This window comes from Chiloscyllium plagiosum, unplaced genomic scaffold, assembly GCF_037043375.1.
Source record: "Chiloscyllium plagiosum isolate Xiang-an unplaced genomic scaffold, Cpla_swu_hap1 HiC_scaffold_5, whole genome shotgun sequence".
Taxonomy (NCBI): domain Eukaryota; kingdom Metazoa; phylum Chordata; class Chondrichthyes; order Orectolobiformes; family Hemiscylliidae; genus Chiloscyllium; species Chiloscyllium plagiosum.
This window is the reverse complement of record NW_028270143.1, coordinates 124,532,634-124,551,343: the sequence shown is the minus strand read 5'-3', so window position 1 is coordinate 124,551,343 and position 18,710 is coordinate 124,532,634. Positions and strand designations below refer to the sequence as shown.

General features: G+C 44.9%; 1 protein-coding gene across 5 annotated transcripts in view; it reads left to right on the top strand.

Annotated features, from left to right (window-relative positions):
• dlec1 (DLEC1 cilia and flagella associated protein) overlaps window positions 1–18,710 on the top strand; it is a 185,372-nt gene that overhangs the window by 90,649 nt on the left and 76,013 nt on the right. For all 5 annotated transcript variants that reach the window (XM_087987630.1, XM_043690852.2, XM_043690850.2 and 2 more), the window contains 4 exons: window positions 579–671; window positions 4,381–4,471; window positions 6,046–6,208; window positions 15,812–16,004. In XM_087987630.1, the coding sequence (XP_087843756.1) occupies window positions 579–671; window positions 4,381–4,471; window positions 6,046–6,208; window positions 15,812–16,004 (540 nt within the window). The remainder of the gene's footprint in view (window positions 1–578; window positions 672–4,380; window positions 4,472–6,045; window positions 6,209–15,811; window positions 16,005–18,710) is intronic.

The following is an 18,710-nucleotide window of genomic DNA, read 5'->3' as shown; positions in this document are numbered from 1 at the left end:
CTTTTCCCCAGGGCAGGATTGACTGGTATGAGGAAAAAACAATGACTGCAGATGCTGGAAATCAGATTCTGGATTAGTGGTGCTGGAAGAGCACAGCAGTTCAGGCAGCATCCAAGGAGCTTCGAAATCGATGTTTCGGGCAAAAGCCCTCCATCAGGAATAAAGGCAGTGAGCCTGAAGCATGGAGAGATAAGCTAGAGGGGTCATAGTTTGAAGATACTAGGAGGAAGGTATAAAGGAGACATCAGAGGTAGGTTCTTTATGCAGAGAGTTGTGAATGCATGGAATGCGTTGCCAGCAGTGGTGGTGGAAGCAGAGTCATTAGGGACATTTAAGTGACTGCTGGACATGCACATGGATAGCAGTGAGTTGAGGGGCGTGTCGTTAAGTTACTATATTTTACATTAGGATTAAACCTCGGCACAACATCATGGGCCAAAGGGCCTGCTCTGTGCTGTACTTTTCTATGTTCTATGTTCTAGTCACGACCATCATCCATCTTAACAAAAGTTTAAAAATCTTGTTATTTGATATTAGCATATTCAGGATTTAAACAGTGTCTCCTTTTTATTCCATAGAGTGTGGCAGCTGCTGGGTTTCTAGATGTAGCTCCATTTGCAATCAGGCCTGCAGTGTTTGAACTGAGTCCCGGCCAGACCCTGATCATGGAGGTCAGTAAAATCTTTCACAATTTAAAAGGTCTAACTTAAATCATGAAACTAATCCAATTACAACCATTTAAACTAAGATTTTAAATACATAGGAGTTCAGAAAAGGACAGATAATTGCAATAGGGTCAGTGTCAGCAGTGTTGTGTAATACTAATTAAGATACAATAGGACAAAATGTGCTTCTTCAATATCTGAATGGAGCAATTAGTTACGTTTGACTGTACTAATTCACCCCTGGCTGCCCTCCTATCTTTCACCTTTGATAGAGTTGAAGTCATCCAAAACATTTGCTGTCAATATCGTAACCTCCACTAAGCCCCATTCACCCTTCATCCTGTGTTTGCTGACCCAAATTGATCTCACATCTATAAATATCATAATTTTAAAATGATCAATTGGTGTTAAAAATCCCACTGTGGCCTCAATCCTTTCTATCTCTATAACTTTCTTTACCCTCAGGACTCTCTGAGATCTCGTCACTCCTACAAAAATAACAAGATGTGCATTCCCAATGTTCATCACTTCAGTTAGCTGGTTCTAAACCCTTTAAGTTCCTCTCTAAGCAGATCCTAAAGTAAAAGGCAAAATCACCATAGTCTTACCACACCACACAGCTGACCCCTCAGTGAAGAGTAGTGGTAGTTTACTGGGTGGGTCACCAAATCTCAGGTGAGAGTCATAGAGTCAAAGAGTCATAGAGATGTACAGCATGGAAACAGACCCTTCGGTCCAACCCATCCATGCCGACCAGATATCCCAACCCAATCTAGTCCCACCTGCCAGCACCCAGCCCATATCCCTCCAAACCCTTCCTATTCATATACCCATCCAAATGCCTCTTAAATGTTGCAATTGTACCAGCCTCCACCACATCCTCTAGCAGCTCATTCCATACACGTACCACCCTCTGTGTGAAAAAGTTGCCCCTTAGTTCTCTTTTATATCTTTCCCCTCTCACCCTAAACCTATGCCCTCTAGTTCTGGACTCCCCGACTCCAGGGAAAAGACTTTGTCTATTTATCCTATCCATACCCCTCATAATTTTGTAAACCCCTTTCAGGTCACTCCTCAGCCTCCGCGCTCCAGGGAAATCAGCCCCAGCCTGTTCGGCCTCTCCCTGTAGCTCAGATCCTCCAACCCTGGCAACATCCTTGTAAATCTTTTCTGAACCCTTTCAAGTTTCACAACATCTTTCCGATAGGAAGGAGACCAGAATTGCACGCAATATTCCAACAGTGACCTAACCAATGTCCTGTACAGTCGCAACATGACCTCCCAACTCCTGTACTCAATACTCTGACCAATAAAAGAAAGCATACCAAATGCCTTCTTCACTATCCTATCTACCTGCGGCTCCACTTTCAAGGAGCTATGAACCTGCACCTGTTCAGCAACACTCCCTAGGACCTTACCATTAAGTGTATAAGTCCTGCTAAGATTTGCTTTCCCAAAGTGCAGCACCTCGCATTTATCTGAATTAAACTCCATCTGCCACTTCTCAGCCCATTGGCCCATCTGGTCAAGATCCTGTTGTAATCTTCGCTGTCCACTACACCTCCAATTTTGGTGTCATCTGCAAATTTACTAACTGTACCTCTTATGCTCACATCCAAATCATTTATGTAAATGACAAAAAGTAGAGGGCCCAGCACCGATCCTTGTGGCACTCCACTGGTCACAGGCCTCCAGTCTTAAAAACAACCCTCCACCACCACCCTCTGTCTTCTACCTTTTAGCCAGTTCTGTATCCAAATGGCTAGTTCTCACTGTATTCCATGAGAATCTAACCTTGCTAATCAGTCTCCCATGGGGAACCTTGTCGAACGCCTTACTGAAGTCCATATAGATCACATCTACTGCTCAGTCCTCATCAATCTTCTTTGTTACATCTTCAAAAAACTCAATCAAGTTTGTGAGACATGATTTCCCACGCACAAAGCCATGTTGACTATCCCGAATCAGTCCTTGCCTTTCCAAATACATGTACATCCTGTCTCTCAGGATTCCCTCCAACAACTTGCCCACCACCGAGGTCAGGCTCACCGCTCTATAGTTCCCTGGCTTTCTTTACCGCCCTTCTTAAACAGTGGCACCACGTTTGCCAACCTCCAGTCTTCCGGCACCTCACTTGTGACTATCGATGATACAAATATCTCAGCAAGAGGCCCAGCAATCACTTCTCTAGCTTCCCACAGAGTTTTCGGGTACACCTGATCAGATCCTGGGGATTTATCCACTTTTAACCGTTTCAAAACATCTAGCACTTCCTCCTCTGTAATCTGGACATTTTGCAAGATGTCACCATCTATTTCCCTATATCTTCCATATCCTTTTCCACAGTAAATACTGATGCAAAATATTCATTTAGTATCTCCCCCATTTTCTGTGGCTCCACACAAAGGCCGCCTTGCTGATCTTTGAGGGGCCCTATCCTCTCCCTAGTTACCCTTTTGTCCTTAATATATTTGTAAAAACTCTTTGGATTTTCCTTAATTCTATTTGCCAAAGCTATCTCATGAGATTTTGAGAAGGAGAGACTCTCCATGGTAACCTCAGCCAGTGTGGGAATTGAACCCCTGCTGTTGGCGTTGACTCTGCATTGTGAGCGAACTGTCCAGCTAACTGATCTAATCAATTGCCTTCACATCACTACTGTTCTCTGTTTTCATAGAGCCATAAAGTTATACAGAATGGGAAACAGATTCTTCAGCCCAACTAGTCCACTCTGACCATGTTCCCAAATTAATCTATTTCCCACCCCTCCACCCCGCCCCCCCCCCCCCCCCCCACCGTCTTCATTTGGCCCATAAACCTCAAAACCTTTCCCACTCATGTATTTATCCAAACGTCTTTTAAATGTTGTAACTGTACCTGCACCCACCACTCCCTTTGGCAAGTCGATCTACACACTAACGACTCTCTGTGTAAAAAGGTTTCTTCTCATGTTCTTTTTAAATTTTTCTCTATAAAAATATGCCCCCTGGCTTTGAACTCCCTCATCTTAGGGAAAAAGACCTATTTACCTTAACTGTGTCCCTCATGATTTTGTACGTAAATTTGACCAAGCGTTGGTCACTTGTCTTAATATCTCAATATCTGTCTCAAGGTCAAGATTTGACTGATAAGATTTCTGTGATATGCTTTGGAACATTCATACTAGAATCAAGGCGCTATATGAATGCAAGTTTTTATATATTAATTGGATGTGGGCATTGTTGGCTGGGCCAGCCCTAATTGTGGCTTGAACTGACTGGCTTGCTGGGGTCAGATTGAGGACAGTTAAGATGCAGTCACATATAGGCTTGACTGGGTAATGAAGACAGATTTTCTTCCCTAAAACATTGGTGAACCATATGGATTTTTACATAAATTTACAGTGGCCACCATCGTGCTGATTTTAAATTTCAAATTTTTAATTATTCGAATTTCACCATCTGCATTGAAAGGATTCAAACCAATGTCCCCACAGCATTAGCCTGCTTTGCTGAATTATTAGTCCATTGATGAGACCATTACACTACAGCCCCTCCCTGATATTGCATAACTGAGACTGTAGCATATAGTTTTTTCGACAGCAATTACTGTACCACACCCCTTGCAACATTTCTACTGTCATATGTGCTTTAAGCTTCAATAATATAGCCTTCATCTCACTGACTGAGAAGAATTACACAAAAACATTTTGATGATATGATATCTGTATTTCTAGGTTGCCTTTCTTCCACCTTCTTCAGATACCTTTTCCCAAACTGTTACTATGGTGTGTGACAACTGCCACGTGAAAGACTTTGTACTCAGAGGTAACAATCTGAAATTCCATCAGTGTTTTTGATCTGTAATATAATGTGTCTGCCTCCAAACCTATCTCCTACACATCATCCAAGATCTTCACTGGTAATATAAGTACGTGGAAATGTTGTTTTAAATTACAGCCTAGCTATTTAGTGTTAGTGGGGCATTAGTGTTACTCTGCATCACCTGTGAGAAGAGAGTGGAAGGTGTGTGTAAGATTGTATGGAGTTGTGAAAAGAATTAGTCAGGTTGTGTAGAGCCAATGAAAGAATAGATTAGATTGAACAATGTCTACAAAAGAATTGTTTTGATACATAGCCTGTGGAAGAGGAGGTAGATTATGCACATTCTACACAAAGGTTAGCTAGATCGTACATAGTCTGTGAAACATACATTTAAATTGTACACAGTTAACGGAATAGTAACTTAGATTGTACATGGTCAATGGAAAATTGTACAAGTTTAGACAGTCATTGCAAAAGCAAATTAAACTATACAGATCTATGGAACAGTTAGTTAGATTGCATGAAGAGTGGGTTAGATTGTACATGGTCTATGGAAGAATGGATTAACTTTACATCTCCATGGAAGAGTTGGTTAGATTGCACACAGTCTGTGGAATTGTTAGTTAGATTGTACATGGTCTACTGAAGATTAGATTCAATTGTACAGTTTATGAGAGTGTAGGCTAGACTTTACATAATCTATGGAAAATTAGATTACATTCTACACACTGTGTGAAGTAGTGAGTACACATCCATGGAATAGTGGGTTAGATTGTCCATAATCTTTGGAAGACTGGGTTAGATTGTACGTGATCTCTGAAAGGGCAGATTAGATTGTACTGTAGTTGAGGTAGTGGCATTGTGGCAATGTCTTTGGGTTTACAATCCAGAATCCTAGGCCAACTTTATGGGCATATGATTTTGAATTCCATGGCAGGTGATGAAATTTGAACTCAATAATATTTCAAATAAATTAGGTCAACATAACCACTGTAGATTGTTGTAAAATCCACCTGGTTCACTAATGTCCTTCGGGGAAGGAAACTGCCAGACCTTATCTGGTCTGGTCTACACATGACTCCAGACCCACAGCAATGTGGGTGATTCCTAAACGCCCTCTGGGTAATTATGGATAGGCAATAAATGCTGTTACAGCTAACAACCTGTGAACGTATAAAACAAAACAGTCTGTGGGAATAGATTATGTTGTACACAGTCTATGGAAGAGTGGGTTACATTGTACCCAGCCAATGGAAGAATTGGTTGAGTTGCTTTTGTTGATTGGTCAGTTCTTTGTCATGCAAGGAATAAAGAGCACTTGGAATGGACCAATAGAAATATATTCCTGCATAACCCAGCACTCTCAATAGGTGTAAAATAATTGAGGCTTTAACCGACAGTTTATACAGTTAACTCACAAAGTTTGCAACCAGATTGAGTTGCTATTTTCATTTAAAACAGGCAGAGTAAACCTTTTAAGTGAATTATTTTACTCTGTAAATCACACATTAGCTGACAATCAAAAAAAAAAGACATTAACACAACTTTTCACTATTCATTTACTTGTGTCTTTGCAGGCAGTGGTCAGTATGTTGCTTTGGAGTTCATCTCTATCTCTGGCGGAGAGAGTATAACTGCCCCAGGAGAATGTAGAGATGTAACAGCAGACCACTTTGTGCGTTTTGATGCTACCAACCCATGTGTTTGTTCTCAAAAGACACTCACCCTCCGCAATGCTACGTAAGTCTTTCCAACGTCTCAATTAGGAAGCAATTAAATCTTGGGGACTAAGGCTCCAGTCCTACCAGTGGCTTCATGCTTGAAAAAGAAACTGCTACAGATAGAGGTATTCTGTGGCTTTTTATTTTGGCCCAATATTCTGGAGTCATTCTGAGAATTTTGTAAATACACTAATATGGTAAACTTCCTTGACATTGTTTCTGAGGCACATTTACTAAAAGTGAAATCAGTCTACAGAGGTTGGTATCCCATCACCAAGTCGCCCTTTATTTACAAAATGAACAGTCCTTAACTCGAGTACTACCTCATACAAAGTCAGGCACCACAGTGTCAATAACCTTTTTCTGTCAATCAGGACTTCCTGTTTGGATCAGATTAGGAGCCCAATCAGGGAACTCCTATTCTATGTTCTATGCAGTCCAGCTGGCTGACCTCATTACAGTCGCTATAAAAAAAGCTTTCTGCATGTTTGTTTTATGCAATCGTGCAAAAGACCAGCTCACACATTTTCCCTACATATCTTTACTGGAATATCTTTAACTCACGGAAGAATTTAGGCACAGTGTAACCTGAAGTCACCTGATTCTGTGATTCTTTGGCATCAAAGTGATTTTAAGAAAATGTTCCAACTGGGGCCTGCACTTTGCTAAACTAACTTAAATGTTGCCAGTCTAAGTGCGCCTAATAATTTCTAAAGATCCAGCAGCTGAGACGGCCTTTCCACTGAGCCCTTGTTGTCTGATGGTTCCTCACCACTGTTCTTCATCTATGAGTTAGCTGGACTCTTGGTCACCATATGGTAGATTTGCTGCCACCATACCCCTTTTTGGTTCAGAATCACATGGCCTGTTTTTTCTAGAATGGTAGAGGAATCCAACAATAAGAAATTCTTGGAGAAAGTGAGGACTGAAGATGCTGGAGATCAGAGTCGAAGTGTGTTGCTGGGAAAGTACAGTAGGTCAGGCAGCATCCAAGGGGCAGGAAAATCAACACCTTGGGTGCTGCCTGACCTTCTGTGCTTTCCCAACAACACACTCTTCAATAAGAAATTCTTGCCTTATAAACAATGTAGTTTATTGTACGATAGCAATCAGGTGGAAGTTATGTTGATACTAACTGTGTCTATGACTATACTAAGCCTATGAAGAGATTTGAGATCCAGATCCTATTCACCCATTCAAATTCTTAAGACATCATTATATTTGGTTGAGCATAATGTTTTCAGAGCTAGACACCCAATACATTGTCTCCCCAAGTTTTTATTTCCATTATTAACATTTCTACATTCATTTATATTATTACATTTACCTTTACCCCATTCCCTCGACCCCCAGTCTCTGACTTCACAAATTCAGGCAGTCTGGAGGAATTCACTAATCTTCCAAAGCACACTCTCTTCAGACTTGGAAGATTGGTTGGTCTTTGTCTTGTTGGGAACTGTTAACTTTGATTCTGTTCTTGACCTTGTGAAATCTATATATCCACTTCATCATTACACCCTTAATTGGCTACATCCCAGTCAAGTATTGTTGGATGATTGGAAAGCAATTCTTGTGTTTACTCTGTACAGTTCCCTGAGCTACACAAACAATATATTATTGTGGTCTGCTGCCTCTTGAACAACCGAATCTTTCCTGTTGTGGTCCCCTATCCATTCCTGTTTCCCCTTGGTTTAACTATCGTGCACAGTTATATCTATTATTGTGGACAGCCTGTTGATCCTTCAGTAATGAAGATATATGCTATATTGTTATTTGCCAACATGGATTGTAAAGTGGAAGATAATGTATTTTAGTTTTCAGTCATCCAACTCATCAAACATCACCTGCCCCACCTGTGCCAGAAGCAATCTCTCCCTCAATGTCAGCAAAACAAAAGAGCTGGTCATTGACTTCAGGAAGCAAGGAGGAGGGCATGCCCTATCTACTCAATGCAGCTAAGGTGGAGATAGTTCAAAAGCATCAAGTTCCTGGGAGTGACGATCACCAACAATGTGTCCTGGTCCACCCACATTGATACGATGGTCAAAAGAGCACAACAACGCCTCTACTTCCTCAGGAGGCTAAGGAAATTTGGCACATCGGTAAAGACTCTTACCAATTTTTATTGGCAGCACAATGGCAGCAGAGTAGGATGCTCCTGCCAAAGCTCCTCTGCTCTGCCTGTTCCTTTCTTTCTTTTTCCTATTCTTTTCTCTCTTTTTTCCTTCTTCTCTCCCCTTAGCACTGGAGGTGAATCCTGGAGCAGCGGGAGTCATCAACAGCAAGACTCTGGAGCAGTCAGCCCTGGAGCAGCACTTGGGCTGGGAGTCCCAGAGCAGCATGAGCAGTGAGCCCTGGAGGGCTGTGAGCCTGGAATAGCGTGAGCAGTGAGCTCTTGGAGGGCTGTGAGCCTGGAACAGGGTGAGCAGTGAGCCCTTGGAGGGCTGTGAGCCTGGAACAGCATAAGCAGTGAGCCCCTGGAGGGCTGTGAGTCTGGAACAGCATGAGCAGTAAGCCCCTGGAGGGCTGTGAGCCTGGAACAGGGTTAGCAGTGAGCCCCTGGAGGGCTCTGAGCCTGGAACAGGGTTAGCAGTGAGCCCCTGGAGGGCTGTGAGCCTGGAACAGGGTTAGCAGTGAGCCCCTGGAGGGCTGTGAGCCTGGAACAGCGTGAGCAGTGAGCCCCTGGAGGGCTGTGAGCCTGGAACAGCATGAGCAGTGAGCCCTGGAGGGCTGTGAGTCTGGAACAGTGTGAGCAGTGAGCCCTTGGAGGGCTGTGAGCCTGAAACAGCATGAGCAGTGAGCCCCTGGAGGGCTGTGAGTCTGGAACAGCATGAGCAGTAAGCCCCTGGAGGGCTGTGAGCCTGGAACAGGGTTAGCAGTGAGCCCCTGGAGGACTGTGAGCCTGGAACAGTGTGAGCAGTGAGCCCTTGGATGGCTGTGAGCCTGGAACAGGGTGAGCAGTGAGCCCTTGGAGGGCTGTGAGCCTGGAACAGCGTGAGCAGTGTGCCCCTGGAGGGCTGTGAGCCTGGAACAGCGTGAGCAGTGAGCCCCTGGAGGCCTGTGAGCCTGGAACAGTGTGAGCAGTGAGCCCCTGGAGGGCCATGAGCCTGGAACAGTGTGAGCAGTGAGCCCTTGAAGGGCTATGAGCCTGGGACAGCGTGAGCAGTGAGCCCTGGTACAGCACATGGGCTGTGAGCCTAGAACAGGGTGAGCAGTGAGCCCCTGAAGGGCTGTGAGCCTGGAACAGGGTGAGCAGTGAGACCTGGAGGGCTGTGAGCCTGGAACAGGGTGAGCAGTGAGCCCCTGAAGGGCTGTGAGCCTGGAACAGCGTGAGCAGTGAGACCTGGAGGGCTGTGAGCCTGGAACAGAGTGAGCAGTGAGCCCCTGCAGGGCTGTGAGCCTGGAACAGGGTGAGCAGTGAGGCCTGGGAGGGCTGTGAGCCTGGAACAGTGTGAGCAGTGAGCCCCTGGAGGGCTGTGAGCCTGGAACAGTGTGAGCAGTGAGCCCCTGGAGGGCTGTGAGCTTGAACAGTGTGAGCAGTGAGCCCCTGAAGGGCTGTGAGCCTGGAACAGTGTGAGCAGTGAGCCCCTGGAGGGCTGTGAGCCTGGAACAGTGTGAACAGTGAGCCCTTGGAGGGCTGTGAGCCTGGAACAGGGTGAGCAGTGAGCCCCTGGAGGGCCTTGAGCCTGGAACAGTGTGAGCAGTGAGCCCTTGGAGGGCTGTGAGCCTGGAACAGTGTGAGCAGTGAGCCCTGGTATAGCACATGGGCTGTGAGCCTGGAACAGCATGAGCAGTGAGCCCTGGAAGGCTGTGAGTCTGGAACAGCGTGAGCAGTGAGCTCTTGGAGGGCTGTGAGCCTGGAACAGTGTGAGCAGTGAGCCCTGGAGGGCTGTGAGCCTGGAACAGTGTGAGCAGTGAGCCCTGGAGGGCTGTGAGCCTGGAACGGCGTGAGCAGTGAGCTCTTGGACGGCTGTGAGCCTGGAACAGGGTGAGCAGTGAGCCCCTGGAGGGCTGTGAGCCTGGAACAGTGTGGGCAGTGAGCCCTGGTATAGCACATGGGCTGTGAGCCTGGAACAGCATGAGCAGTGAGCCCTGGAGGGCTGTGAGCCTGGAACAGCGTGAGCAGTGAGCTCTTGGAGGGCTGTGAGCCTGGAACAGGGTGAGCAGTGAGCCCTTGGAGGGCTGTGAGCCTGGAACAGTGTGAGCAGTGAGCCCTTGGAGCGCTGTGAGCCTGGAACAGCATTAACAGTGAGCCCTGGAGGGCTGTGAGCCAGGAACAGCGTGAACAGTCAGCCCAGGTACAGCACATGGGCTGTGAGCCCAACAGCAGCACGGGGAAGCAGCCCCTGAGCATCGCACAGGCAGCGGGTCCCAGGTAGCCACCAGCATGGTGGAGGCAGGATTGGAACTTCTCTCGGAGCAGCTGAGAGCCGGTACAGAGTGGACTGGGGCTTGGAGCAGAGGGGGGGCTACGGCTATTGGACTGGGGTCTGCTGCAGGCGGTTAGACCACATGCAGAGGCCCTGCACTGAGCTGCTACACTGTAATATCTATTTTAAATTTCCTACCTTACTGTATTGTCAACCCTTTAATGATGTCCTATTTTTAACTTATTTTTCAACTCTGTAAAGTAATGCAATTACTTTTATTCCACTGCTGTATCCAAGAGCTATATCTAGGCACTTGTACCTAAGATGTCACCGTAAGAGGTGGACATTGTACACTGACAATGGAGTACATGTGACAATAAAAGAATATTCTGTTCTACTCTATGCACCCTATTGAAAGCATTCTATCTGGATACATCATGGCTTAGTACGGCAACTGCTCTGCCCAGGATCATAAGAAACTGCAGAGTGTTGTGAACACAGCACAGTCCACCACACAAGCCTACCTTCCATCCATTGACTCCATCTATGTTTCTTCAAAGACCCCTCTCACCCCAGTTATAATCTTTTCCAACCTCTTCCAAAGCTTAAACACATGAACGAACAGATTCAAGAACAGCTTCTTCCCCACTGTTTTTAGACTCTGAATGGACCGCTCAAACATTAAATTTAATGTTGATCTCACTCTTTGTGCATCTTCTCTGCAGCTGTCACATTGTATTCCTCGCTCTGTTCTACTACCCCTATACAGTTTGTATGGTACGAACTGCCTGTACTGCAAAACAGAACTTTTCACTGTATCTAGGATACATGTGACAATAATAAGTCAAATTTACCTTTACTCACTGTGAAAGACAGTCAACCGTAATAAAATAGGACATTTCTTAGGTATAAATCCACTCCTCAATGTTGGGTAGGGAAATTGGAAGGTATCAGTAGTGCTTTCCGCTCAGCCCTGTTAATATCCAAATGTCACAATTGATTGTAAGGTTCTCAATCTCTTGAGATCTGAGCCACGCAGCAAGCCGAGACTAGGTCTGCAGTTGGTGATCTCCAAATTTCTCTGATGTATCTTCTCTCGGATACCTTCCTGCAACAAAGCTGGAACAGCCAAGCTTTCATCAAACATCAGTAAGTCTTCCACGGTTGTGAACTGCTGTTGATGCTCAAAATAGGTCTCAGGGCCAATCAATTCGACCTTTGATCTGGCCAACCTTCACCACAAAACCTATGAGGAGCTACACATTCTCAGTCTTTCTTCTGTTCTTCTTATAGTTGTTTGAGTTTATTTTAGTCTGCTGCCACTGCAGCACAGTTATACAGTGCCCATGTACACAATTTTCTAAACAAATTTGTCATGTGTTTACGGTTATCAATTGTCACCCTACACTAATCTGCCATCATCTGTAGCTATCCCTGAACATGTCTCGTAGGTAAATCTCATAGGGGGTGTCCATGGACAAAATCCTTGCTAGCCTCAAGGAGGCTAACAGTTTATTGTCTATTTCTATGAGTAGTTTTAGGCCAAGAATATGGTCTGAAAATCTCTTGCAAGCCCATATGATTGAGAGAGCCTCGTTTTCTATGTCTGTATAATGAGCCTCTATGCTGAAAATGTGTTGCTGGAAAAGCGCAGCAGCTCAAGCAGCATCCAAGGAACAGGAGAATCGACGTTTCGGGCATAAGCCCTTCTTCAGGAATGAGGAAAGTGTGTCCAGCAGGCTAAGATAGGGAGGAGGGACTTGGGGGAGGGGCTTTGGAAATGTGATAGGTGGAGGGAGGTCAAGGTGAGGGTGATAGGCCAGAGTGGGGTGGGGGCGGAGAGGTCAGGAAGATGATTGCAGGTTAGGAAGGCGGTGCTGAGTTCGAGGGATTTGACTGAGAAAAGGTGGGGGGAGGGGAAATGAGGAAACTGGAGAAATCCGAGTTCATCCCCTGTGGTTGGAGGGTTCCCAGGCAGAAGATGAGGCGCTCTTCCTCCAACCGTCATGTTGCCATAGTCTGGCGATGGAGGAGTCCAAGGATCTGCATGTCCTTGGTGGAGTGGGAAGGGGAGTTAAAGTGTTGGGCTACGGGGTGGTTGGGTTGGTTGGTCCGGGTGTCCCAGAGGTGTTCTCTGAAACGTTCCGCAAGTAGGCGGCCTGTCTCCCCAATATAGAGGAGGCCACATTGGGTGCAGCGGATGCAATAGATGATGTGTGTGGAGGTGAATTTGTGGTGGATATGGAAGTGACCCTTGGGGCCTTGGAGGGAAGTAAGGGGGGAGGTGTGGGCGCTAGTTTTGCATTTCTTGCGGTTGCAGGGGAAGGTGCCGGGAGTGGAGGTTGGGTTGGTGGGAGGTGTGGACCTGACGAGGGAGTCACGGAGGGAGTGGTCTTTTCGGAACGCTGATAGGGGAGGGGAGGGAAATATATCACTGGTGGTGGGGTCCGTTTGGAGGTGGCGGAAATGGCGGCGGATGATACGTTGTACATGGAGGTTGGTGGGGTGGTAGGTCAGGACCAGTGGGGTTCTGTCCTGGTGTCGGTTGGAGGGGCGGGGCTCAAGGGCGGAGGAGCGGGATGTGGAGGAGATGCGGTGGAGGGCATCGTCGACTATGTCTGGCGGGAGATTGCGGTCCTTGAAGAAGGAGCTTGTTCAATGGCACCTACCAGAACCTTTGCTTAACATCCTCCTTTCGCACTGTTCAGTAATGCTTATCTCTAATCCTGGAAACAAATTAGGGTACATATTGTAATCAATCTGCCCAGATAAATCTTTGCAGCGGGTGGGACCTGAATCTAGGCTTTTCAGCCCTGAGGTAAGGGCACTGTATTAGAAGAGCTGAACAATTTAAGTGCTCCTGCACTGTCCAGCTTCATTGACTTTTCAAAGAACTTTGAGAGCAAAACAAGCATTCTTGCACAAGATTAAAAATTCCTGATTTGGGAAATACATATACATGTGTTCTGAGGAAGGATCAACGGACCTGAAACATTAACTCTGATTTCTCTGCACAGATGCTGCCAGATCTGCTGAGCTTTTCCAGCAACTTCTGATTATATGACATATATATTCTTGACTGTCTTACACCCCTTGTGTACACAGTTGCTTGTAGCAAAGTTTTAATTTTGAGGAGTTTACCTCCAGGACCATGTAGTCTCACAGTGGTTGCTTGTAATCTCTGTTTCTTCACCCATGGTATACAATCTTATAAGGAATCTTATTCTGGTAACCAGCTTTAAATTATTAAGATGTCCACTGACATAAACATCTTCTTGCTAAAACAATTAGATTATGAATACACCTGATTTATTTTTTATTGGAGATTCATCAACATCATTGTGAATAACTATTTGACCTTTTGCTGCTCTGCAACTGTGTCTCTGCACATTTATGCAAGTGATCTGGTGTTTTACATATAAATTACAAAATAAAGTTGCCATAGTCCCAGAGGACCACACGACTGATCTCTCATTAAAGAGAAACAACTGGTGGCAAGTTTAACATAAGCATTACCACATCTCAGGCGAGAGACAAAGTTGAGAAGGTGTGGCTAGCAAATGAGTATGGCAGGGGATGGGAACCAAAGTGTCGGCTTAGCTGAGTCAGATTCAGGTCAAGAAACAGGAGGTAGAACAGTAGTGATATAGTCAGCGACCTGGAAAGACAAAAGCATTCAGCAAAGGAAATTGATGGGGTTAAGCTGTTTAATACTTCAAATCAATGAGCATTATAAACAAGGCAGATGAACTAAGAGCACAATGTTGGTCGCTGTAATGGAAATCTTGTTAACAGAGGGGCAAAATTGGCAGCTCCATATGTCTGGACATAGAGTTTTCAGGCAAATGGAGTGGGTGACAATAAAAGGAGTGGTGGCTTGGGTAGCAGTAATAGTTAAGAATTCAAAACCAGGGGTTATAGATTCAAGCTAAGCGGTAGAAGGATTGGTGGTGGGGGGTGAGGTGGGTGAGGAAAAACATTTCTATGCAGAGGATAGTAGGCGTCTGAAATTCGCTGGCTGAGTTGATGGTGGAGGCAGAGACCCTAAATTCTTTCAAAAAGTACCTGGATCTGCACTTTAAGTGCTGTAGCTGCAGGGCTATGGGCTGTGTGCAGTAAGATGGGATTGGAGTTATAGAGTCATAGAGATGTACAGTACGGAAACAGACCCTTCGGTCCAACTCATCCATGCCGACCAGATATCCCAACCCAATCTAGTTCCACCTGCCAGCACCTGGCCCATATCCCTCCAAACCTTTCATATTCATATACCCATCCAAATGCCTTTTAAATGTTGCAACTGTACCAGCCTCCACTACTTCCTCTAACAGCTCATTCCATACATGTACCACCCTCTGCGTGAACACATTGTCCCTTAGGTCTCTTTTATATCTTTACCCTCTCACCCTAAGCCTATGCCCTCTAGTTCTGGACTCCCCCACCCCAGGGAAAAGACTGTCTATTTATCCTATCCATACCCCTCATGATTTTGTAAACCTCTATAAGGTCACTCCTCAGTCTCTGACGCTCCAGGGAAAACAGCCCCATTCTATTCAACCTCTCCCTATAACTCAAATCCTCCAACCCTGGCAACATCCTTGTAAATCTTTTCTGAACCCTTTCAAGTTTCACAACATCTTTCCAATAGGAAGGAGACCAGAATTGCACGCAATATTCCAACAGTGGCCTAACCAATGTTCTGTACAGCCGCAACATGACCTCCCAACTCCAGTACTCAGTACTCTGACCAATAAAGGAAAGCATACCAAACGCCTTCTTCACTATCCTATCTACCTGCAACTCCACTTTCAAGGAGCTTGAACCTGCACTCCAAGATCTCTTTGTTCAGCAACATTCCCTAGGACCTTACCATTATTTGTATATGTCCTGCGAAGATTTGCATTCCCACATTTTTGCAGCACCTCACATTTATCTAAATTAAACTCCATCTGCCACTTCTCAGCCCATTGGCCCATCTGATCAAGATCCTGTTGTAATCTAAGGTAACCTTCACTGTCCACTACACCTCCAATTTTGGTGTCATTAAAAGGGCATCTGAAAGACTTTGGGTTGGAATAGCCTTTTTGTGTTGCTGCATCATTTCTGTTGTACTATGGGACTTTTATGATGACCTCACCCAGTAGGGGAATTGAACTCATATCTATTTGCCATCACTCTACATTGCAGACCAGCCATTTCCCGCTCACTAATATGAAGAGTTTGTAGCTTCTGTAAATATCTCTTGTTTCTAGGCACGTGGAGCTCCCCTTCTGCTGGCAAGTACTAAAGCCGAATCTGGTATGTCCTATTCCTGGAGAGTCAGTTGTACCTACCAACCTGGATTACGATCAGGATTTAAAATCCGCCTTTCACATCAGCCCAGATAATGGAGTTTTGGCGCCTCACCAGGATCATGAGTTCATCCTTGCTTATTTCCCGCGGGAGGTGAGAAACATTTTTCCCTCTGTCATTCTGAAATTTCCAAATCGTTGTTCAAACTTCAATTTGCCACATCTTTCCAACTCTTTTCTATTTCCCCCATCAGCTGATAAGAGTAAACAAAAAAAAAACATTTGTTGTTCATGGAATGTGAGTGTTGTTGGCAAGGGTAACAATGATTGCCCATACCTAATTATCCTTGGACAGAGGGCATTTCAGAGGCCAGCTAAGAGTCAACCATATTGCTTTAGGTCTGGATGGCAGAACTCCTTCCCTAAAGGTCATAAGTGAGCTCGATGGATCTTTACAATGATCAATGATGGTTTAGTGCTCCATATCACTTAGACAAGATTCTGTGATGACCAAGGTTGGAGGAGTACACTGTTTCTCTCTGGTCCCTGCCATGACTCATTGGGGTAGCATGTTGGAAATCCAATCTTGCTATTCTCAGATTCGTCATTGATGTTAAAGATTTTGAAATGACTTTATAAAAGTACCAAGTTAACTGATTTTCAGACCCAGTTTGATAGAAAGCATGGACCAGGTGTCAGTAATGAACAAGAATTACTATTTATTACAAGTTATTCATCTCGAGAATCAGGGAAAGCATTATCAACCCATCGGCATGTAGCACTATTAGTTAAAATTCTATTCCTCATTGCATACACAGAAGTTCAAATGTTGAAAAAAAACATTGATGAAGAGCAAACACTGGAAAGACAGGTCCATAGTCTTTGTCCTCAAATTCTGATGAGTTGGTTCTTCCCTGATCCAAACTTCTCTTCCCTGATTCCCTTTAATGAGGTACATAGTGACTGCTTCACTCATGCAATGTCTCAGATTGATCAATTATAAGTCACAGCTTACAGCAACTGCTGAAGGAACGATTAACTGGTTTTCTTCAGGTTTAAAGTGAGTTATAGAATCATAGAGTCCCTAGTGTGAAAACAGACCATTTGGCCCAACACGTACACACAAACCTTCCAAACAGTATCCCACCCAGACCCATTTCCCTACCCTATATTTACCTCTGACTAATGCACCTAGCTGACACATCCCTGAACACTCTGAGCAATTTAGCATGGCCAATTCACCTACCTTGCACATCTTTGGACTGTGGGAGGAAATCAGAGCATCCAGCGGAAACCCACACAGACACGGGGAGAATGTGCAAACTCCACACAGACAGTCGCCTGAGGCTGGAATCAAACCCAGGTCTCTGGGGCTGTGAGGCAGCAGTGTTAACCACTGAGCCAACATGCCGCCCTCAAATGACTGCCAAATTCAGGGAGGCAGGTCCTGAGATGGTAGAGATCAAATCTGTTCTCAGTATCATGGACCCAGTCCCAAGTGTTTGGTTTCCTGACAACCAATCACACGGCTGTTGGCAGGCAAAAGGCCTTTGTCATTGACGACTATTCACTAGTGCATTGACCAATCAACTTCTTGCATGCAGCTACAGTACGTAGAACCCGCACGTGGCTCTCCCTGTGCAACCATTTCAATTACTACTTGTTCAAACAGTTGCCATGGGTGTCAGATTACTTACTTTCAAACCATACGGCCATTCTTTCAAAATATTAGCTTTAAAATAGTTCTTTCTCATTTCAATCTGCAATGTTTTTTTAAAAACAAAATAAAAGGATAGCCCTTATATTCCATTATGTTACTGATCGCAGCATAAATTTAAATGGTCTGCCCAATTATCAACATGGCTAATTATATACCTTCCCTGTATTGGGTTCAAAATAATAATATCTTTAATAAATAATAAAATATAGAAAATAGGAGCAGGAAAGGCCATTTGTCCCTTTCAGTCTGTTATGCAATTCAATATGATCATAGCTGAACATTCAACTCAGACTCCTGTTCCTGCAAGACTTATCCAAACAAATTAAGATGGTTCATACAAGATCTGCAATACAAAAGTATAAATATTTACCCATCTATTTTTTTGGACTGCAGGCCTGTGACCAGCAGGATGTGTGCTACAAGGATCAGTGCTGCGTCCATTGCTTTTTGTCATTTATATAAATGATTTAGCTGTGAACATAGGAGGTATGGTTAGTAAGTTTGCAGATGACATGGTGCGAAAAAGATTACCTCAGAGTACAACCGGTTCTTGATCAGATGAGCCAGTGGGCCAAGTGGTAGCAGATGGAGTTTAGAGTCATAGAGATGTACAGCATGGAAACAGACTCTTCGGTCCAACCCATCCATGCCGACCAGATATCCCAACCCAATCTAGTCCCACCTTCCAGCACCTGGCCCATATCCCTCCAAACCCCTCCTATTCATATACCCATTCAAATGCCTCTTAAATGTTGCAATTGTACCAGCCTCCACCGCATCCTCTGGCAGCTCATTCCACACCCTTACCACCCTCTGCGTGAAAAGGTTGCCCCTTAGGTCTCTTTTATATCTTTCCCCTCTCACCCTAAGCCTATGCCCTCTAGTTCTGGACTCCCCGACCCCAGGGAAAAGACTTTGCCTATTTACCCTATCCATGCCCCTCATAATTTTGTAAACCTCTATAAGGTCACTCCTCAGCCTCCGACGCTCCAGGGAAAACAGCCCTAGCCTGTTCAACCTCTCCCTAGAGCTCAAATCCTCCAACCCTGGCAACATCCTTGTAAATCTTTTCTGAACCCTTTCAAGTTTCACAACATCTTTCCGATAGGAAGGAGACCAGAATTGCGCGCAATGTTCCAA